The following is a 22985-nucleotide window of genomic DNA, read 5'->3' as shown; positions in this document are numbered from 1 at the left end:
TTGACCACTGTTAGCACGATCGAACACTCTGAACACCACCGTTGTTGTTATCATCATCACTCCTACTAGTGACTTTCACTACCGCCATCACCACCGTCGATTATCACCGCTGCCATCTTCCATGACCACTACTACCATCACGTAAACATTTTATTTTTTATAAAATACATAAACGATTTAAATATTGAAAAAAATGTTTTTTTTTTCTTTTCATTAAAAAGAAAAAAAAATTAAAAATTGAAAGAACAATTAAATGGAAAGATATTTTGTAAAGATGGAATATTTGAGTTTCCATTTATTTATTTATTTATTTATTTTGGAAGTGATAAATATTAGATTCCATTCCCATCTAGAATGGAAGTAACTTTGACGCTAGCTAGAATATATGTGAATTAAAAATAATAAATAATAAACAAGGCTATTTTGGGAAATTTTAAAAATTTTTTTTTTAGCTTACTTTAATGAATTAGAGATTTAATTATTAAATGAAGTAATATGATTAATTTTTTTTCGAGATATTTATAAGATTAATAGGTCAATATCATAAACATAACTTGTTTTTTTGTCGGGTAGGCCCCGCTTCATTTTAAAACTATGGGCGGGTCCGACTTACCTAAACTCAATCAACTATATTTGGCTATCAAAATTTTGTAAATAAATAAAAATGGATTATACTTCCATATAAAAATATTATAATTTAAATTTTAAATTCTTAGAACACTTTTTATAATTAAAAAATATATTTAATGTATATTTGTTTAGATTATAAAACTTAAATGTATAATTATAATTTTTTAAATTATAAATAAAAAAATAACCTTTTATTTTAGAATTTTGATTAAAATCTAATAATATTCATTTTAATGTAATTCATTTAACTTTTTTAAAAATTATAACATAAAATTTGTAGTTTTGACAAATAAGCTTATTTTAATATTGTAAAGATAAAAGTAAATTATATAATTAATTTTGTAACTCATTATTGAAATTATTTGTAAGATATAACCTACCATGTTAATTAATTAACATAATAATAAAGATTTTAGATTAAATTTTTATAATAAGGTTTAATATTGCTATGATTTTAAATTAGTTTTATTTTCATCTATAAATTAAAAAATTATTTTAAAAATAATTATATCAAGTTAAAAAACGTGTTATAATACTTGTTCGATATTTGATGTCCTAATTTAATCATGACCATAATTTAAATTAAAATATTAGAGGTCATAGGGCACTTTCTCGACAATGCTTATGTCGAGTATGAGATAATTTTTTTGTTTCTATAAGTTAAATCACGATCGAAAGTACTATCAGACCATTGACCAATTAAATGATAATGAATGTCATATCTACTCAAGTTCGAGTATTTTTCAAAGAACAAAACTTCCACATGAGATCCCATATCGGTTGGAAAACAAAACATTCCTTATAAGTGTGTACGCGTTTTAAAACCATGATACTAACAATGATATATAACAGGCCAAGGTGAACAATTTCTACTAGAAGTGAGCTTGGAATATTACAAATGGTATTAGAGCTAGACACCGAGCAGTGTGCCAACGAGCACACTGAGCCTCAAAGGGGTGAATTGTAAGATCTCGCATCAGATAGAGAGGAGGACGAAGCATTCCTTATAAGGGTGTAGAAACCTCTCCCTAATAGACGCATTTTAAAATCATGTAGCATACAGAACAGACCAAAGTAGACAATATCTACTAAGAGTAGGCTTGTGCTATTACATTTCATGACTTTATCAAAGTACTTCCTCCGAGAATACTTAAGAGGAAATTATTAAAAAAATTCTCGATCGTTCGATCGTTCTAATAAGAATTGTGATGGATCATAAGAAAGATACAAAGTTGTATCACTTGTAATCAATCATTCTAAAGCCAAACCACATAAATTATGAGTTATAACACCAACAACAAAACATTGGTAGAAAGTTGTAGGATTGCAAAGATTGATAACAAAGTTACAAAATGTAAGAGCTCTATGTATATAAACAATCAACAGACAACTATGATATCAAATGCCTGAAAAATCTTACCAACTAAACTGAAGAATCCAAGTGAATAACACATAGAGGACAGCCCTTACTGTGTTCACAAGTTTCCGTATTGCCACGGGTTGAATTCGATCGATTTAACGTCAACCTCGTCGTTGCTGCTTGAACCAGAACTATCGATGTCAGCTCGATGTTTGGCGTATAAACCGTTGTATTGGTAAATTTCCAAGTCGCCCCACGGAGTCGATGTAACCTCTTCGGTTAGATCAAACCATCTCGGCACGAAACTCTGTCCTTTCGCCTCTCGAGTTCGCTTTTCAGCTCTTTGCCTCTCTTCCAAACTGACCATACAAGAAAAACATATGAATCTGTATTGATTGCAGCTTTAAGAAAGGATTGGTAAGATTTGAGGAACGCGAACCTGCTCTTTTCCGACCCTGCTTTCGATAGATCACCCTTCTCTAAAGCGTATCTATCAGGGCGCAACCGGGAGTCCGATGCCAACAACTTCTTAGGGGCGGTATCGAAACTATTGATCTTATGTGCAAAATGTGTATACTGAAATTTGTCGTTTTCGGGTGTTTTAGCCACGTGCCAAACCTACAGAACAAAGACCAAAAACGGTACGGTACGACGCAAAAGATACGCTTAGATAACAGAAACAACCCACAAGGATCAATACTCCTATATTCGACAACAAATATTACCTCTTTCAGTTCAGTGTTTGGAAGAGGCTCCCCTTCCATATCACAAGGTTGGTAACTCATGGATTCATTCCATTTCCCTGTCATCAAGATTTTAGGTTCCTCCGCCGTATTATAAACATAACCGTCCACTTCATAACGACCAGCACTGCGAGAAAAAATAACAGTTAACGGTAAGATGGAAAGTGACATCAGTTAGTTTCTACCTATACGATCGAGATCTCACTAAGTTGAAATAATTTTAAATGAAATCATATTTTCGAGCCTCTCAAGGTACATAAATTTGGACAACAAAACGTAAACAATGTTTCTTGTCTACCATTCTAGAATTGCTTTATACAAAACTTCAGTAGTTATCTATACGAGAGAAGAGATTTGAAGGAAGAGAGAGGCAGATGTGTGAGATCCCATATCAGTTATAAAGAGTTATAGAGAGGACTGAAGCATTCTTTACAGGGGTGGAAACCTCTCTCTAGCAATAGATTACGGGATCCCACATCGATTGGAGAGAGGAACGGGTGCCAGCGAGGACGCTGGGCCCCGAAGGAGGGTGGATTGTGAGATCCACATCGGTTAGAGAGGGGATTGAAGCATTCTTTATAAGGATGTAGAAACCTCTCCCTAGCGGTGGGTTGTGAGATCCCACATCGATTGGAGAGAGAAACGAGTGTCGGCGAGGACACTGGGCCTCGAAGTGAGGTGGATTGTGAGATCTCACGTCTGTTAGAGAGGGGACCGAAACATTCTTTAGAAGGGTGTGAAAACCTCTCCCTAGCAAACGCGTTCTAAAAACCTTGAGGGGAAGCCCAAAGAGGACAATATCAAGGGGGGTGGATTGTGAGACCTCACATCAGTTGGAGAGGGGACCGAAACATTTCTTTGTAAGGGTGTGAAAACCTCTCCCTAGCAGACGAGTTTTAAAAACCTTGAAGGGAAGCCTGAAAGGAAAATTCCAAAGAGGACAATATCCAGGGGGTGGATTGTGAGATCTCACATCAGTTAGAGAGGGGACCGAAACATTCTTTATAAGGGTGTGAAAACATCTCCCTAGCAGACACGTTTTAAAAACCTTGAGGGGAAGACCGAAAAGAAAAATCCAAAGAGGACAATATCTGCTAGCACTAAGCTTGGTCTGTTACCAAATGGATAAAGAATGGATAAGGTAAACCATAAACTAAGAACACAGTAACAGCAGCCAGATCTCACAGAATCAAACACAAATTAATGCTATTTCTTCAATTATAACGCTATGTAGCTATAAGGATCACCATTAGTAAAGAATTCATATGAAAAGATTCATACCCAAACCAACCGCATGGTTGAAAATATAGCACAACTTTATCACCCGTTGTTAAATTGGTCATTATCATCTCTCCCGGTGAATCAACCCATGTCCTTCCAAATATCAAGTTGTTAACTTTAGTGAGCGGTGGCACCAACTCTAATACCACACCATCTCGTTTTAAAGTCACCCGTGTTCTGCAAAGGCCAAAACGATATCATCATTATCGCTTAATCTAGAATAGACAAAGCTATTACTGATGGCAATTGGACTGCAAAAGCTATGAATCGGACAAAGTGAAAAGAAACGTCAAAATTTCCAAGTAAATATCGACTTGACAGTGATTGCCGATGAAAGCAGCTAATATCGAACTTTCGGGTGTGTGCATCTCAACAGATTGTATGCATAACCATTTAATTCTATAACAATTTGCATCACGAAACGAATACAATATGCATTTGAAGCAAGTGAATCAAAGTTCGAACCTATGATCTTAAGGGTATGTTAGTTTATAAGTTATAACTTGCTCCCTTGACGTTTCGGAGCGAGATCGATAAGCAATGAGCTGAAGGGGATAGAAAGAGTGGAAAGTAGAACTTTACCTTCCCACGGGATAGACATCCAACGAGTTCCCTAAAAACTTAGTTTTCAACTTTGAAGTTACATCATAAATAAAGTGCTCGTTTTCGGCATGCCCGGCACTCATTGGGGGATGATGGCTCACCTGAAAACATTGTTTGGCATAATATTATACATAAAAAAGGGATCAAATTAGAACATGAAGAAGAGAAAAAAGATCTTTGAAATTCACCTGCTCTGAAAGAAATGAGACCCCATTATGATTAGTAAATTCATAAGTCTCTCCAAGGATAGGATTAAAAGGCTTCCAAGTCCTTTGAAAAGCATAATACACTGATATAGCCCATGATGCTGTAACAAGTGAAAGAAACAACTTCATCTTCAACAAGAAAAAACGCCTCGATCGGCCTTTAAGCAAGACTAAGATTCTCGTACTTACACGCATACACTAACCGCATATAAGGATCCTCACATTCATCCGCCAGATCCAACAAGTGGGAGTATTCCATTAACTGTAGTAAATATTCAACTATTAGCGTCATGATACAAAGGAAAAAGTTCGAACGAGTAAATAAAAATAATACCAAAAGAGAAACGAACCTCGGCCATTTTCTGAAGCATTGTCATAGGTTCAAAAATGATTACAGGAAGAGTGACCATTGATGTGACATCCGAACCAATATACTTGTGCATCATCTTCCAATAACTTTCACGATCCTGTTACCCGAAAAAGCTTTTTAATAATTTTATAGAAAACATACAAGAGGAAGACGAATAGAAGGCAAAACTCCTCGCTTTCAAAAGTGAAGAAAGAGCCTTCCACACTCGCGGTAGAGTAAATAAGAAACATTTCTGTTTTGTGTACTGGGTTTGCAGGAACCCGAGCCTAACTTCACGGAGAAAGATCAGCCCTTGACCGAATCGTATTATGTCCTTATTTTCTCCTCTTGACTGAATCGTCTTACATCGTTGACTTCCCCACTAAGCACTAATGTAATGACTTAAGCTCACCGCTAACAGATATTATCCTCTTTGAGCTTTCCCTTCTAGGCTTCCTCTCAAGGTTTTTAAAACGCGTATACTAGGGAGAGACTTCCACACCCTTATAAGGAATGTTTCATTCCCCTCTCCATCCAATGTGGGATCTCACAATCCACCCCCCTTGGGAGTCAACGTCCTCGCTAGCACACCGCCCGGTGTTTGGCTCTGATACCATTTGTAACAGTTCAAATCCACTGCTAGGAGATATTGTCCTCTTTAGGCTATCCCTTTTGGGCTTCCCCTCAAGGTTTTAAGACGCGTCTACTATGGAGAGGGTCTAACCCTACTCCGACTAGTGCCTCGCACTGTCCGGTGATTGGCTCTAATACCATTTGTAATGGCCCAAGTCTACCGCTAGCAGATATTGTCCTCTTTGAGCTTTCCCTTCCGGGCTTCTCCTCAAGGTTTTATCTACTAGGGAGAGACTTTCATACCCTTGTAAGAAATGCTTTGTTCCCCTCTCCAACCAACGTGGGATCTCACAATTAATTAATTTGTAAGATGAAAAGAGGAAAACTAGATACAAAGCAAGCAAAGATAAAGAGGTAAGAGCATAAATGAGAAAAACCTCTTGTTTCCATCTTCCTTTGTGAGCTTCCTCTTCTGCATCTTCTTTACCTCCTTCAGGATTTATAACTTCTACCCCTTCATAACCAAGAAACCTAAGGGCAAAGAGACGCACGGTAATCATGAGCTAAACTCGTAACATTGATACAACCTTTGTATTAATAATAACGGTTTCATAACTTCGAGTTCAGCTAACAAAACGGGAGAAAACAAAACTTTGATGAGTACTCCAACGAAAATTCTCCAGGCCAACGAACCGTTTTACATCACATGTAAACTCTAACCCCTAAGCATTTGAATCCACATATATGAGGCTATCTTATGCAACAAAAAACGCTTCCAGAGATTCTAAGACACCAGACAAAACACAAGAAGTGCAGTAACCACGACACGATTCACGCTTGAAACGATAATATTGGAAAATGAGACAAGCCATCTGGTTTCAATGGCTCTGGAAAACATTTCTCCTAGTTATGAGCTCAAGAACACTGTCATGAATTGAAGTGACGTGCTTATCTACATCCTATTTTCTTATCAAGAAACTAAAACTCACAGTATGCAGATATTCAGCAGAAAAGAAAGTTTACTGATCTTTCAAAATCTCAACTAGGGATCCGTAGGAGATCAAGCTCATACAAAAGTAGAACTTCAATAAGCAAGAACTAGTTCAAAACAACGCCGATGAAACATTTCTACAAAAAGGAAAATGAAACAGGTTTTGTACAAATCTAAGGTTGTGTACAAATCAGCCCGACAAGAAAACATTAGAGCAAATAATTCAAACAAAAACAGCAATAGANCCCCCCCCCCAAAAAAAGTGGATACCAATGTCAGAAGTACGAAAATCAAAGTACCCATTGACAGATCGGTGCATGGCATTGCTAAGCTTGGAGATTCCAGAAGTCATGGCAGCAAAGAAGCCGCCCTTACTGTCGTTCTTCTCATGGGTACCCATTGTTGTTCCCACTTAGAATAAACACACTACTTCTGCAAATCAGAATCGCCTGCAAAACAATCAAATCCCAGAAGAAGAGATTGAAAAAAGGGAATTAGGGTTTAATGATCGTGAAGAAGAAATGGGTTTAGAGAGGAAAATTGGGATCGGAGAAGGGCGGAAGAGATAGATCTCCGATCGAGAAAAAGGGGGAAATTTGGAAATGGAATGGCGGTTTAATGGCGTTTGCGAATGCTAATTAAACGAATTGGCGTCTAGAATTGGAGTCAATATTAGGGAAAATTACCAGAAAATGATGACTGCTGCTCTCTTTGTCTTCTCTTTCAACTGGTTGCCTCCGCTGGCCCTCCAATGCCGTCCACGCGGCTTTCAGCAAAGTCCATTTTATTACACTTTTGCCCCCACCCTCAAAACACCGCTAACAACATATACATAAATAAATCGAGACAATATTCTACCGAGAGTGATTTACTTGCCTGTTACGTATCGTCGTTAGCATCCTTATGATTTTAAAATGTGTCCACCTCTTTAGGGATCAGCGTCATCGTCGGTGGCATAACGCCCGGTGTCTAACTTTGATACCATTTGTAATAGCCCAAGCCCACCATTAGTAGATATTGTCCGCTTTGATTCGTTACGTATGGTCGCAAGCCTCACAATTGTTTAAAACACGTCTACTAGGGAGGGATTTCCACACCCTTATAAGGAAGAATTTGTTCCCTTCTCCAGCCGATGTGGGATCTCACAATCCACCCCCTTAGGGCTCAACGTTCTCACTGGCACACCGCTCAGTGTCTTACTCTGATACCATTTGTAACAACTCAAGCCCTCCGCTAGTAGATATTATCCGTTTTGACCTGTTACGTATCGTCGTCAACCTTACAATTTTAAAACGCGTCTACTGGAGATAGGCTTCCACACCCTTATAAGGAATGTTTCGTTCCCCACTCCAACCAATGTGGGATCTCACAATCCACCCCCTTTAAAACGCCCAGTGTCCTCCTAGGTGTCTGGCTCTAATACCATGTGTAACAGCCCAACCCCACTACTAACAGATATTATCTGCTTTGATTTGTTACGTAACGCCGTCAGCCTCACGATTTTAAAACGCGGGAGAGGTTTCCACACCCTTTGATGTACAAATTACATCAATTCTCCTACGTGCGTGACAAACGATAGGAGTTCAAGTAAAACAAAGAAAAAGAGAAAAATGCATCACATCTAAACACGTTCATCCAACGTTAATTTTCCACCGTTTATCTTGTAATAAACTCTACGAATTCAATAGAGAAGAGCCATGACCCGAACTCGATCTTTGGGCATGAGGGGTTGAAAAGAATGAATACAAAATTGTAGGGTGGCCATGTGCACCAAACATGGTTTGAGGCAAACATGTGCATGATTGAGAAGAGTATTGCTTGGCATTTGGATTCCATCACTTAGCATCTAATGCCCACCTTCATAGCACTACTTTTTAATTACACCTTTTTCCACCTCAACTCTGGTGTCATGGGGCCAATGCCATAAAAGATATTATTCTTCTACTTATTCTATGAATTAAGATCGGTTCGATAATCATTTAAATGATCGACCCCGAAAATCAAAAAAATAAGAAATTCAATAAAAATAGAATTAAATGATTTATCAATTAGGGTTTCTAGTTTAAGCTCATACATGCAATGTTATAGACTTTTTTTCGAGAAAATATTGATATATTAGAAAGACAAAATAGCTTTTCAAAACTGCCCTAAATCACGAACAAAAAGTCGTCGAAGGTACACCAACATTAAACAAACAAAAATATGGCTGAAAGCGAAATCAGTTTCATGTGTTGACTACTTAGATATAATTGTGAAAAAAAATTAAAGGAAACGGTGAACTCATACAACAATAATAAAAACAACCCCTAGTTCGAGAAATTTTGGACGTCTTGAATAAGGTTGAGTTGTATAGGACCGTGGAATTGTTCATTTCTTTTAAAACTATTTTATCCACGATACATGTCATATTAATAATTCAAATATTAAATACTCAAGTCACAACTCTGACCCTGAATCTGAGAAAGAAAGAGGCTGCACTAGTATATGTTACGATCGCTAAATATTTTTAATATTCATAAAACATTTTAAAATAAGATAGGATTGAATTGTAAACCCTATTTTCGAGTTAATCAGGTTAACTCGACCCAAAAAGTTTTAACACCAAACTGAATTTTTTATTTTTTAAAATTTCCACTCAACCCAACCCAACCCAATCCCCAATTTGAGTTAGGTGGTTCGGGGTATTTTGGTCATCGAGGGATTTTAAACTCTACGAAACCTAATCGATCAAACCAGACAAAATGTTCTAAAACCATGTAAACACAATAATACAAAGAAAGCATAAAGCTTAAAAAAGAACACTATGAGAAATTTCACAACGAAATTACAACACTACTTTATAGTGAAAAGTGACATTTCCTATTGACTTCGAGCATAAATTTGATTTAAGCTCGATTGAGCATGTCTAGCTTGGTGTTCATCTCATGGCTTCTAACGTGGTCTCTTCAGTCACCTAATATTCACGTACTTGCCCAAGATGTCCTACGACCTCCTTCATGAGCTTGACTTGACATGGTTACACTCCAACAATACTCCAACAATTCTCAAAATCCTTGGCATCTTATCAGCATACTCTCCACTGGGTATCTCGAATTTGCCCCCAAAATTTCGATCCCGGATCAGTTGGCATGAAGGACAGGAAATCGACCAAAGTGAATACTCAATTGCAGCATCAGAACGGTCACTTGCCGATGCTCAAACTGGCTAAATTGTTGGATCCATAGACATCATGGGATAAGGTTTTCATAAACTTAGCTAGATTATCAAAACTACAGGCAGCAGCTAACTTGAAGTGTAATCACCTAGCAGGCGCTATGTCTGTAATGGTACAACTACAAGACCTCATTGCAAGCAAATTAAGACTGAAAAAGAATCATGGCACTACATATAGACAAGTTGCTCCTACAGCAATCTTTGTTGCCTGCTTTTACCTCTTACAAGGTAGATACGCCCATAAACCCATCGTCGACCTAGTCTCGAACTCGATTTCTGCACAATACCCACCCCCGATTAAGCATCTGTCTTTTCATAATAGTTTTTTTTTTTTTTNTTTTTTTTTTTTTTTTTTTTTTTTTTTTTTTTTTTTTTTTTTTTTTTTTTGCCCCCAACAATCCCATTATGAACTTATTGATTATCTGCATAAGGATACCGAGTATAAAAAAATTTAAAATCATCACAAACCTCCCTTTTCTTTCCTATTGAAATTTCGGATCATTTTTTAACTTTCCATATCTATAGAAATAAAAACATATAGACTAGAAACGACATCTCTTATCTCAATGACACTACAGGGATATTAAATGAATGGAATTGGGATATGGATAGAATATAATGAAATAGAGTCACTTTGAGGTTCTCCGTGAAATGCAGCATGGAACGGAGCCACTACGAAGAAGTTCCGGGAGTTACGAAGAAAACCTCAAGCTCATATAGAGCTACTCTACAGGGCATATGAATCATGTATAAGACCAGAAATTTCAGATATGAAACTCTTTTCCACTCTCTCTTAAGGAGAAAGGGATAATGTTCAGAAAAAGGATAAACGGATAATTGCATGATGATCGTTTCCAGCTTTAGCGTGGTTTGAAACAAAAGCGAAGTAAATTACCTCGAACTTGACACGGAATTCCAACAAGCATTCGCATACATGACAGTCTGATCTATGAGGAGAGACATTCGCACGATCCGATCTCACAAATGCAAACACCTGAAAGAGAAAATGATTTAACCACGTAAAAATATATTCTCTCGAAACGAAGCTAGTATTCGTTCATGAATTATGGCAATGGGGGGAGAAAAACATAAAGGAATGATTCACAAGCCAATTCAAAACAACATACTTCTTCTCCACAATTTGGGCAAGCTCCTTTCAGTGCCACCAAATCATTTCTCCATAAGCCCTGAAGTACTCCCACTGCAGCAATAGCCAAAAGACAGTAAATATAAGCAAGCAGAACCCATAACAATTAGTGAAAAATTGAACTTCTACTAAGATTTCGATCGAATCGCAAAATCAACGAGCAGCAGTTTTACCAGAAGCTGAAGCAATTGGGTAGCCAATCAGAGACCCGAATCCGATGAAGAGGATGGCATTTATAGCTGAAAGAAATTCAAATGCAGTTCCTTGGGTGTTATAGGAAAGTCCTAAACTGAGTGGATCCTTGAAAACTAAGTCAGCCGTGCAGATTAAGGGAACAAGACATGCTGAACAGCCAAGTGCGAGGAACACCAACCATATGCCTGCTAATGCAAGAACCTGTGATAGATCCTCCTGCCCTACATTCATGTCATTGAATATTCAAATGAAGCAAGCTAAAAGAGAAGACAACAGAGCAAAAGGAGCAAAAGGATTGTCCTCCTAGCAGATATTGTCCTCTTTGGACTTTCCCTCAAGGTTTTTAAAACGCATACTAGGGAGAGGTTTCTACACCCTTATAAAAGGTGTTTCTTTCTCCTCCTCAACCGATGTGGGATCTCACAATCCACCCCCTTCGGGATCCAACGTCCTCGTTGGCACTCATTCCTTTCTCTAATCGATATGGAAGCCCCACTAGATCCACCCCTTTTTCAGGGCTCAACTTCTTTGCTAGCACATAGCCCACATCGCCTCATGTCCACCCCCTTCAGGGCTCAGTCTCTTTGCTGGCACACATTGTCCACATCGCCTCATGTCCACCCCCCTTCGAGGCTAAGCCCTTCGCTGGCACATCACCCGGTGTCTGGCTCTGATACCATTTGTAACGGCTCAAGCCCACCGCTAGCAAATATTGTCCTCTTTGGGCTTTCCCTTTCAAACTTCCCCTTAAAGTTTTTAAAATGCTGTTAGGGAGAGGTTTTCACACCCTTAGGTGTTTCGTTATCCTCCCCAAACCCCCAAACGATGTGGGGTCTCACACAAATCAATCCATCGAACATTCATGCCCAAACAAAAACATATTTATATCGAATTAAAACCATAAAAAACTTCACTTACAGGGTTGAATATGAATTTAAGCAATTGTAAGTTACATTCCTGCCTTAAGTTCTTTTTACGAAATTAAACAGATGAACCCTAAGAACCAGATTTCAGTGGCCCTAGCAGAAGAAAGAAAGAAATGAGAAGGAGAATCACCTCAGCATCCGCATACGTCGATTGCCGTCGAAGACTACAACGAGGATATTTGACCACAGATTTGGAACCATACCGCCTCAATTTCAACTGATTCAATGAAGAATAGAGTAAGAAAACAACCAAGATCTATGGAGAATTTGTTTTCCCTTAGCGAGCTTACCTCGACTCGATCGAACATATCATCAAGGATCAACGGTTGACCATTATAGTACGCATCCCTAGCCTAAAAAAAACCACCACGACAAGAACACAAGTGAAAGACAGAGACGAGAGAGGGAGATTAGAGAGAGAGATTGAAAGGCGTAGTAAAGCGGAACCTGAAGATAGAGAGCTTCAAGGGTTTCTTGACTGGCGGTGTCGATGGGGCCGACGAAGATGCAAGAGGGGCCTTGAGCGAGGTCGTTGGAGGAGGAAAGGGCGGTCTTGGCGGAGAATCGAGGAAGATGAAAGGGGGCGGCGGTGCGAATTGTTCTGGCGAGGTCGGAGACGGTGGATTGGATTAGATGGCGAGAGAAGGAGGTGCATGTGCCGGCCATGGACGCTGGTCGAGAACATGAGGTGGAGATAATTGAAGGTTGAGAGAATTTATGGTGGCAACGCCTTTCTGGTTATTCAACTCCACAATCTGTCTTCTTCTTGCTTGCTCACTTTTTCCAGTTCCGACATGTCGTTTCTTGGGGATTAGCAGGCTTCCAAACTATTGGGCCTGGGTTATCCAATGGCCCCCACCTGGCTCATCTAACCCCATGCTCTTTCCTCCATATACCGATGATATACATCTTCATTTTTTTTTAATGTTAAAGGAAATCATTTAATATAAATAATATAGTCTTTAATAATATATAAACTATTGTGGATTATTTTTTAATTATTAAAAATTCCCTACGAGGAACCTAATGAATTCCCTACGAGGAACCTAATGCCCGCAAATTCCCTACGAGAAACCTAATGCCCGCAAATTCCCTACGAGAAACCTAATGCCCGCAAATTCTCTACGAGGACCACAAATTCCCTACCTCACAAATACCTCGCTCCTAATGCTCATTCCCTATGAGGAACCTGATTGATGCCCACAAATTCCCTACGAGGAACCTGATTGATGCCCACAAATTCCCTACGAGGAACCTGATTGATGCCCACAAATTCCCTACGAGGAACCTGATTGATGCCCACAAATTCCCTACGAGGAACCTGATTGATGCCCACAAATTCCCTACGAGGAACCTGATTGATGCCCACAAATTCCCTACGAGGAACCTGATTGATGCCCACAAATTCCCTACGAGGAACCTGATTGATGCCCACAAATTCCCTACGAGGAACCTGATTGATGCCCACAAATTCCCTACGAGGAACCTGATTGATGCCCACAAATTCCCTACGAGGAACCTGATTGATGCCCACAAATTCCCTACGAGGAACTTGATTGATTCCCACAAAAATAAATAAAAATTAAATTTTCACAGAGATGGAAAATAATGGAGATGGGGATGGGGATGTCGTCCCCACCCCATCGACATCTCTCTGAACTAGCTTGGTACTATTTTCTTTAATATCATTGAANTTTTTTTTTTTTTTTTTTTTTGTTAATACACTAATACTACCACCTCCAGAAATTTCAACACAAGAGGTTGAAAATGGAAGAATGCTCTAATACATACTTCATATCATCCCAATATAACAATATTTAAGCCTAAGAGTTGGGAGATCAAATTGTTTTACCATTACAGACTGCTAGAACATTATGAAACATCTTGAATTCACTTCACAAACTTGATGCACCATTAGTGTGTTAACTCCCAGTTCCTAATAACAAATAATCATATATAAATAACAATTATTAAATTTACTTCCAAAATAAAAACATTATAAAACATGAAAAGGGTGGGTCATACCTAGTGATGTCTTGAAACTTCTGTGGTGGTCCTCTTCATATGTTGCCTTGCATCAGACCATTTCGTCGTAAAATCGAAACTACCTTGGTCATTTGAGCCTCTAATATTGAAAGTCTAGTATCTACATTTTGATCCATACGAGCCTCATTACGAATATTACGGTGTGAGATAGATCTGAACACTTGAGTCGATGTAGGTTGTAATCTCATGCCACAGACACGTCCAGGATTCTTGTATATACAGTATGGCGAATCACCATTTGTATGTGCAGCAGTCAGATTATTGGATTGCATGAAACCATTTTGTTCCAAAATCGAGAGCATGTTGGCCATTTTCAACTCTAATATCGAAAGTCTAGCATCTACGTTTTCGTAATCTTCCATATTGTTGGCCTCATTATGAATCTCAATCTCGGTAAATTGACGTGGTGTAGACTTGAACACTATGGTGGGGGTGGGTCCTAACTTCATGCCACGAACACGTCCTTTCCCCATAGAACCGTAGTCCAGTAGAGTGACGAACCTAGAAACGATATCGACAAAAGAAAATAAATGTAGCTGTTAGCATTTAGTCTCAAATACATCTAGAATAATTGAAATACAACTATTGTTTTTGTTAATTTCAAGTGGAGAAGAGGAAATTTTGGATAGGCTAATGAAATCAAACAATGCCACTTTATTAGCACTAACACACATTCCTCAAGCAATCTGTCTATTCTTCGACATTGTCATTCCCACACTTTGTACTATTCCCTAGCCCCAAAGCTCACCGCTAGCAGATATCCACTTTGAGTTTTACCTTTTGGGCTTCCCTCAAGGTTTTTAAAACGCGTCTACTAGGGGGAGGTTTCCACACCCTTATAAAGAATGCTTCATTCTCCTCTCCAACCGATGTGGGATCTAACACTATGTCTTAACAACAAGTTTTGTAATTGTAAACCAAAATTTGGACCCACCCCATGTTTTCATGTTCTTGTCGGAGGTGGGTTAGTGTCTTGAGTTTCCTGAGTATATGCCAAACTGTCTAGTCCAATGCCCATATAGTATCCAAGAAAAACACCTGCTATCACTACTGATCTCTTATTTTTTCTCAAGCTAAATATTACAGAAGGTAGCAAGAAAAACAGTCAGCCAAAGAGCCATTCCTATAACACAAAACGGCTGAAGCCATCCATTTCCTTCATTGTGTATCTGTTACTTAGGCCGCTTTCCACACTTTTTCTTTTATGTCCATGAGTATTTGAGCTAGAACACCCTTGACTATTCTCACAAGACAACTATTTGACCATGCTACATTTGGTTAAACTGGTTGGATGTTAAATCCTAGGTATGGTGTCAGATAGTTTGAACTAATTCTCTCTAAATTCTTTACTATATATATTAAGTTAAAATGGTAGGATATTAAATCCTAGAAAAAGAATTTAATGGGGTAAATCACTTTCATCCTTCCAAAAGTCGTCGCAAGGGCTTAAACCTACCCTAATTACTCCCTATTTGAAACTTTTTATCATCATTCCAAAACTTTAACAAGTTACGGCCAAGATAATTGGGAAAGGCCAAATCAATTTGAACCACTCACATCACAGTAGTAGTAGCGTAAAGGCCATAAGTACGAAGGGCAGTCATAACACAAGGCTATTACTTTCACATCTCTCTCCATCTTTAGAAGTAGTAGCGTAAAGGCCATAAGTACAAAGGGCAGTCATAACACAAGGCTATTACTTTCACATCTCTCTCCATCTTTAGATATCTAGAGAGAGATAGTAAAGGCCATAAGTGGGAAGGGCAGTCATAACACAAGGCTATTACTTTCACATCTCTATCCATCTTTAGATATCTAGAGAGAGATAGAGATCCACCTCTAGAGCAGTCGCGACACAAAATTCCTCCTAGGCATAGGGGAGATCAGAGCAAGGGAAGGCCTAGGCGGAAAATTCTAGTGAAAGTGATACCGAGAGTTCTATCAAAAGTGATACCAAATGTCCCCTTCTCCTTCAAGAGGTTGTTCAATCATACCCACGAGATTCACTCGAAAAGATATTTCAATGCTATTAGTAACCTGTTTTAGATTTATCTTTTAAAATTCCATATGCTAGCAGAGGACCACAATCTTATGCTAGACTATTTCAAAAACAGCCCTAGATAGCTGTTAGGTGACCAAAGAAAAAGAAAATGAAAACAAAACCAGCTTGGTTCCCAAGTATCAGTGCAGCAGATTGATTGTATTCTATTGTAATAGCAAGAAGGGCATGGGCAGCATAATATATGCCAATTAACGTAAATATCAGCACCAAAATAGCCCTTGCAGCTCCCAACGCCTGCCTTTAAGATATTTCATTAATAACTGAGAATGAAACGATATCACATTCACAATGTTATAGAACAAACCATGCTCCCAGAAGAAACCAGGACACTAAAATAGAATTCTCAACAGCCATTGCTAAAGAAATGTCGATTCAGTCTCTATAAGATCAAGCTCTCCAGTAAAATGGTTTCCAATAAATCCAAAAGAAAGACAGGGAAAAAAAAAACAGCATGCGTAGAACATTCATGCAAGGATCATTAAAGTCATAAAAAAGAAAACCATGCCAATACACCAATCTCTAATACCAGGCTTCTTTTCTTCCTGTAAAGGCCCCACTAGAGATCTCTTTTTATATTGTTATCAGAGAAAAACACCGAAAAGCTGGCTGTTGAAATCAAATTTTTAACAAAAGCTGGCTGGCTGAAATCAAATTTAAAGCCGAGAGAGCTCCATTACATGAAAGGATTAAAGTTTGCCGATCTCGAAAAAGGTGACGATATGGGTGTTTTTTTGTGCAGATTCTGAGAAATGAAGCTCAGAAGAACAGAGGCATAAATAGAAGGAACAGTGAGAAGAGAAAGATGAAGAAAAAAGTAAGGAGAAGAGAGAAGATACCTGAGATGGAGGAAGTTGCAGAGAGGATTTGAGAGGAAGTTACGGAGGGTTCGAGGCGCCGAGGGTTTGGCGAGCGGGAGAATGAAAAGGACGGTTTATTATCATTATTATTAATATATATTTATTCATTTTTATTTTATTTTATTTTATTTATAAAAATTTTGAAGAAACGGCCGAGATCACTCCATAAAATAGCTAACCGTTACAATTGCGCCAATCATTTTAAACTTTAACTTAAAAATAAGATTAAATTAATAAAAAAAACTTTCAATTTTATTTATTTATTTATTTATTTTTATAAAGGTTAGGGAATTATTGAAATTTTTTAAAGTTTAAGGATATTTTTATATTGACCACTTGTCAAGGGTCTAGTTCATACTCCTCACTCACAATATCCATCTCTAGCCGCGAGATTGATTATACGAATCATCGTCATGATTCATATATAAGGTTAATATGGACTCAACATGTTTGGATTAGACATGTATAGGTCTATGATCGACCTGAGTGTCCCAATACTATCACTCAACTTTTGACCGTCATGAGTATTAGAGTAACAACTATTTAGATATAAAATAAAAGAAAGTGATAATGATCATAGTGTTTCAAATGTTCAAACTTGACCTATTACACGATAAAGTCAAGAAAATTCAACAAACATTCATTCTTTATCAACAAAATTGAAGACTCATTTCAACCTTCATTTCATGTTTTACAGTGAAGAAGAACCATTTGGAGTTTTGAAAGTCAAGTCGAGAGTTTCACGTATAGAAATTTATTAGGGACATATAGAAAGTCAAGTTTGATAGGTATAATCTAATTTCAATTTTATCTCTGGGTTGATCTGAATTTTGTATAAGAAGGTAATTTATTAGGGACATATAGAAAGTCAAGTTTGATAGGTATAATCTAATTTCAATTTTATCTCTGGGTTGATCTGAATTTTGTATAAGAAGGTGTTAATTTCTCTGAAAATTCAAGGGTTCTTGCTTTAACAAAATCTTGGATAGTTGGGTTGAGTTGAGATAATGATTGCCTTAATAGAAAAGGACAAATGAGGTGACCCCAAGACATATGTTGCCATTATACAACTACCCTTATCGAGTTCAAATCCATTTGCATTACACGTTATAGTTAAGTGAGCAGGAGCAGGACTAACTAAGCAATTGAGACACAACTTTGTTATTTACTTGTTCGGTAGGCTTCCTTGCTAAGGTTGACAAAGTCTCATATCCCGGTATCAAACGAAAACAAAAGCTATAAATTCAAATGTGTTCTTTAAAAAAATGGAAACCACTTTACAAAAATCGTGATAAAACAACTAAAAATCAAATGGTTATCAAATGGAGTAAAAAACACGTTCATACTCGACTTAATATAAACAATACAAGACTAGTTGTTGAATGAAGACATGATTAAATGTGTCATATACACTTTGGTCATAAAACTATGATAGGAAGAGCTCTATCAAGTCTCCACACATTTTTCTCTGTATAAAGCTTTATATCTTTACCTAAGTCAACTGCAGAGCTGAGTACATATCTGTTGTGCCTCAGACGAGTTACTGTTGGCTAACGAATACGAGCCGCTTCGTCCGTTGCTTAGGCATGTCATGTTCAGCTGATTCCCCAACTGACTCGTCTGCACGAATGTTACAAAGTTTAGAAACGCGATGTTACAACTAGTCTTGCACGAATGAGACTGAAAATGATACGGACCAAAGCGAATAATATTTGATAGCAGTGGGCTTGGGCTGTTACAAATGGTATCAGAGGCAAACACCGGGTAGTGTGCCAGCAAGGACGCTGGCCCCCAAGAGGGGTGAATTGTGAGATCCCACATTGGTTGGGAAGGGAACGAAACATTCTTTATAAGGGTGTGGAAACCTCTCCCTAATAGACGCATTTTAAAACCGTGAGACTGAAAATGATACGGACCAAAGCGAATAATATTTGATAGCAGTGGGCTTGGGCTGTTACAAATGGTATCAGAGGCAGACACCGGGTAGTGTGCCAGCAAGGACGCTGGCCCCCAAGAGGGGTGAATTGTGAGATCCCACATTGGTTGGGAAGGAAACGAAACATTCTTTATAAGGGTGTGAAAACCTCTATAAGGGTGTGGAAGCCTTTCTTTAATAGATGCATTTTAAAACCGTGAAGCCAACGACGATACGTAATAAGCCAAAACGGACAAAAACTACTAGCGGTGGACTTGGGCTGTTACATTAGGCAACATACCATTTCGTGAAGATATATAGAGGTTGTGGTATACTAGGATTTGAACTGATTTGAGGCAAGAAAAGTATAGTTAGTACCTCACAAGAGAATTTCTGCGAGTTGCAGCTCCATTTCGACGTCGGAATGCAGCTCAAATAATGGCACCACGAACACCGATCATTCAAATTTTCCCCTCTATAGAGAAAGACCAAACCGACTGCGAACCTGTCGACTCCAAAATGTCAGTAATATCCATGGTGGGCAACAAGTTCTATATGAACGTAGGGATGAACTTGAAGAAAACAAGTAAGCAGATTCATCAGCTCAAACAGGAACTTCAAAAACTACGAACTAAAAGATAAGGATTTACCCAGCAATCAGTAACAAGAGAGATGCAATCCATAGCACATACTGATATGGCATATATTTAGCTTTCGAAGTTGAGCTATGTCGACGAGGTGCATTTTGTTGGCTAACCCATCCAAACTGAGGACGAACCAAAAACACGAACCCAAGAAAAAAACCTGAGATAAACCCTCCAATATGAGCAAAATTATCGACATGAGGAAGCACGCCCACGGCCAAATTGATTACGATGATGAAAACGAGAGTCAACAAGGCTGCAAGCTTCATCACAGATTCTGAGTCAGTCACTAGACAATGCATAGACAGTCGAGTCAACTTTCTATTTTGAACTTCCTTTACCTTATTTTCATATATCGTCCAATTCGTAAGAAGCTCCGACAACATGCCTCCTAGGAGACCAAAAAGAGCACCCGACGCACCTACCGAGATACCCGACTGAATAAACAGAGCCGACAACAAACTGCCACCAAACCCGGATACAATATACAGCATCCCAATTCGAACTACGAATCAGAAAAGAAAATCATCACATAATGCAGACATTGATGATCGTCTCAAATATGTTCGCTAAACAAAACTTTAAATTCCATATGATCTCATTAGCCTTTCTAAAATGTGTTCTTTTAGATCAATAACTCGGGGGCAGGGATCAAACCATCGACCTCTGAGAATGTAAAGGGTATCTAACATGGTGAACTATGCTCAGATCGACAAAATGAAAACATGTGCTATCCAAATGGGCCTTTAATCAATGAACGCTATACTTCAAAAGACGGGTGCATACAGAAACCGAACTCTTACTCGAGCCGAATTCCAATGAAAACAAGACTCAGCATGTTAGCAAGTAATATACAGCATACAGCATCCCAATTCGAACTATGAATCAGAAAAGAAAATCATCACATAATGCAGTCAATATAATCACATTGATGATCGTCTCAAATATGTTCGCTAAACAAAACTTTAAATTCCATATGATCTCATTAGCCTTTCTAAAATGTGTTCTTTTAGATCAATAACTCGGGGGCAGGGATCAAACCATCGACCTCTGAGAATGTAAAGGGTATCTAACATGGTGAACTATGCTCAGATCGACAAAATGAAAACATGTGCTATCCAAATGGGCCTTTAATCAATGAACGCTATACTTCAAAAGACGGGTGCATACAGAAACCGAACTCTTACTCGAGCCGAATTCCAATGAAAACAAGACTCAGCATGTTAGCAAGTAATATACAGCATACAGCATCCCAATTCGAACTATGAATCAGAAAAGAAAATCATCACATAATGCAGTCAATATAATCACATTGATGATCGTCTCAAATATGTTCGCTAAACAAAACTTTAAATTCCATATGATCTCATTAGCCTTTCTAAAATGTGTTCTTTTAGATCAATAACTCGGGGGCAGGGATCAAACCATCGACCTCTGAGAATGTAAAGGGTATCTAACATGGTGAACTATGCTCAGATCGACAAAATGAAAACATGTGCTATCCAAATGGGCCTTTAATCAATGAACGCTATACTTCAAAAGACGGGTGCATACAGAAACCGAACTCTTACTCAAGCCGAATTCCAATGAAAACAAGACTCAGCATGTTAGCAAGTAATATACAGCATACAGCATCCCAATTCGAACTATGAATCAGAAAAGAAAATCATCACATAATGCAGTCAATATAATCACATTGATGATCGTCTCAAATATGTTCGTTAAACAAAACTTTAAATTCCATATGATCTCGTCAGCCTTTCTAAAATGTGCTTGTTTAGATCAATAATTCGGGGGTGGGGATCAAACCATCGACCTTTGAGAATCTAAAGCGTGTCTAACTCAGTGAACTATGCTCAAACACGTGGTATCCAAATGCGCCACTAATCAATGACCGCTCTACTTTTAAAGACGGGTGCATACCGAAACCGAATTCTTGCTCGAGCCGAATTCCAATGCAAACAAGACTCAACATGTTAGCAAGTATATGGAAGACCCCTGCATGTAGCCATAAACAAGAGATCAATCTCCATGGCTGGTGCCCATAAACCACTTTATCAACTTCCAGAGCACCCATCTTTTCTAATCTGAAATTTTGAGATTGAATCAAGTAAGAAACAAGAACTTAGGTTGAATTAAGCTATGATCAACTCAAATTTACATTCAAACGAATTAGCATCTCAAGAACTTGTTCTTCAATGATCATCAGATAATCAGAACATAACAAGAATTTCTAATGAAACAGTCGATTAATTTGAAAAACCAACAAAAAACCCAGTGGAATTGATAGAAACTCACGTTGAAGGAGAAGGGCCAAGAAGGGGATTCTCTTTAAGGGGCTGAAACGAGAACCTGCCCAGAAACGTACCAATGCAAGAGGCAGAGTTTTTAGGGCAATCGTTAACGTACATAGTAATCGAAAACAGAACGGAATTGACAACGACAAACACCGGCACCAGCCATGGAATCCACTTCTTAAACGGCCGGAACTGGCCGAATCCAGTCGAGGGAGTCCTCGACGGTCGTGATCTGGCGGCCGCCGCAGAGGGTTCTACCGCCGGATCTCCATGACGCGAATGGACCTTGATTTCGATGTTGGCGGCGGGTTTATCCCTCGCCATTAACGAGGGTTGATTAGAAAGATCAAATTCTAGAGATAGAGGAAACCCATTTTGGGGGAAATTGGAGAATCGATAGAACCAATGGGATTTGAAATTAAGAACAAGAAATTCGAGAGGATTGGTGGGTTTTCAGTTTTATATTGGCTTGATTTGGAGGGAATAGGAAGCCGAAAGCGTCGAAATCAATCTCTTTTCATGAACATTTTTGGCCTTATTAACGCCAAATCAACATTGAGATTTAACTTTTCACTCAAAAAAATAAAAAATAATAAAACAGAAACTTTCTTGTGGATCTCATCTGTCCCTTTCTCTGCACGTCTTTCAATGACTTCGGTCATCGACATAACTCAATTAGTTAAGCTATAAACTGAGATTCTAAGTCTTTCTATGTTCACTTATAGTTGAACTCTATTCGTTACATTATTCAAAGTTTGATCCTCACTTTGTTAGGGAGATGTTTTCACACTTAAAAAAAGAATGTTTCGTTCTTCCCTCTCACCCATGTGGGATCTCACAATCCACCCATTTGGGATCTAGTGTCTTCGCTGGCACTCGTTTGTGGGACCCAACGTCCTTGCTGTCACTCGTTTCCCTCTCCAATCGATGTAGGATCTCACAATCCA

At 38.3% G+C, this 22985-nt stretch overlaps 3 protein-coding genes and 1 long non-coding RNA gene across 6 annotated transcripts; all 4 read right to left on the bottom strand.

Moving 5' to 3' along the window:
- Nucleotides 1-1846: 1846 nt before the first annotated feature.
- Nucleotides 1847-7533, bottom strand: LOC111782833 (oxysterol-binding protein-related protein 3C-like). Of its 2 annotated transcripts, XM_023663651.1 has the most exons (11): nt 7423-7533; nt 7036-7185; nt 6183-6276; nt 5174-5290; nt 5013-5085; nt 4806-4924; nt 4597-4718; nt 4015-4191; nt 2716-2860; nt 2430-2608; nt 1847-2349 (listed from the first exon to the last, which is right to left on the bottom strand). In XM_023663651.1, exons 2-11 carry the CDS (start codon nt 7134-7136, stop codon nt 2106-2108), a joined length of 1371 nt encoding a protein of 456 aa, XP_023519419.1. In that variant the 5' UTR covers nt 7137-7185; nt 7423-7533; the 3' UTR covers nt 1847-2105. The 2 variants fall into 2 exon arrangements, with proteins under 2 accessions (XP_023519419.1, XP_023519418.1); XM_023663650.1 differs by lacking the exon at nt 7423-7533 and having other exon boundaries at nt 7036-7416.
- A 1912-nt stretch (nt 7534-9445) lies between these two features.
- LOC111782835 lies at nt 9446-12995 on the bottom strand. 2 transcript variants are annotated; one of them, XM_023663653.1, is made up of 8 exons: nt 12665-12995; nt 12508-12570; nt 12348-12434; nt 11270-11507; nt 11077-11150; nt 10845-10943; nt 10168-10225; nt 9446-10054 (listed from the first exon to the last, which is right to left on the bottom strand). In XM_023663653.1, the coding sequence occupies exons 1-8, from the start codon at nt 12881-12883 to the stop codon at nt 10035-10037; spliced, it is 858 nt and encodes a 285-aa protein (XP_023519421.1). In that variant the 5' UTR covers nt 12884-12995; the 3' UTR covers nt 9446-10034. The 2 variants fall into 2 exon arrangements, with proteins under 2 accessions (XP_023519421.1, XP_023519420.1); XM_023663652.1 differs by having other exon boundaries at nt 9446-10225; nt 12665-12976.
- Nucleotides 12996-13911: 916 nt separating this feature from the next.
- On the bottom strand, nt 13912-17248 carry LOC111782625. The gene is made up of 3 exons (XR_002813163.1): nt 17162-17248; nt 14243-14764; nt 13912-14153 (listed from the first exon to the last, which is right to left on the bottom strand). It is a non-coding gene; the product is annotated as an uncharacterized LOC111782625 (long non-coding RNA).
- A 1235-nt stretch (nt 17249-18483) lies between these two features.
- Nucleotides 18484-22572, bottom strand: LOC111783018 (RHOMBOID-like protein 1). The gene is made up of 6 exons (XM_023663888.1): nt 22040-22572; nt 21665-21828; nt 20083-20246; nt 19748-20004; nt 19476-19602; nt 18484-18802 (listed from the first exon to the last, which is right to left on the bottom strand). Exons 1-6 carry the CDS (start codon nt 22360-22362, stop codon nt 18680-18682), a joined length of 1158 nt encoding a protein of 385 aa, XP_023519656.1. The 5' UTR covers nt 22363-22572; the 3' UTR covers nt 18484-18679.
- Between the last annotated feature and the right edge of the window lie 413 nt (nt 22573-22985).

This window comes from Cucurbita pepo, chromosome LG20, assembly GCF_002806865.2.
Source record: "Cucurbita pepo subsp. pepo cultivar mu-cu-16 chromosome LG20, ASM280686v2, whole genome shotgun sequence".
Lineage (NCBI taxonomy): Eukaryota > Viridiplantae > Streptophyta > Magnoliopsida > Cucurbitales > Cucurbitaceae > Cucurbita > Cucurbita pepo.
Note: the sequence above shows the minus strand (reverse complement) of the source record. Positions and strands in the feature narration are given on the sequence as shown.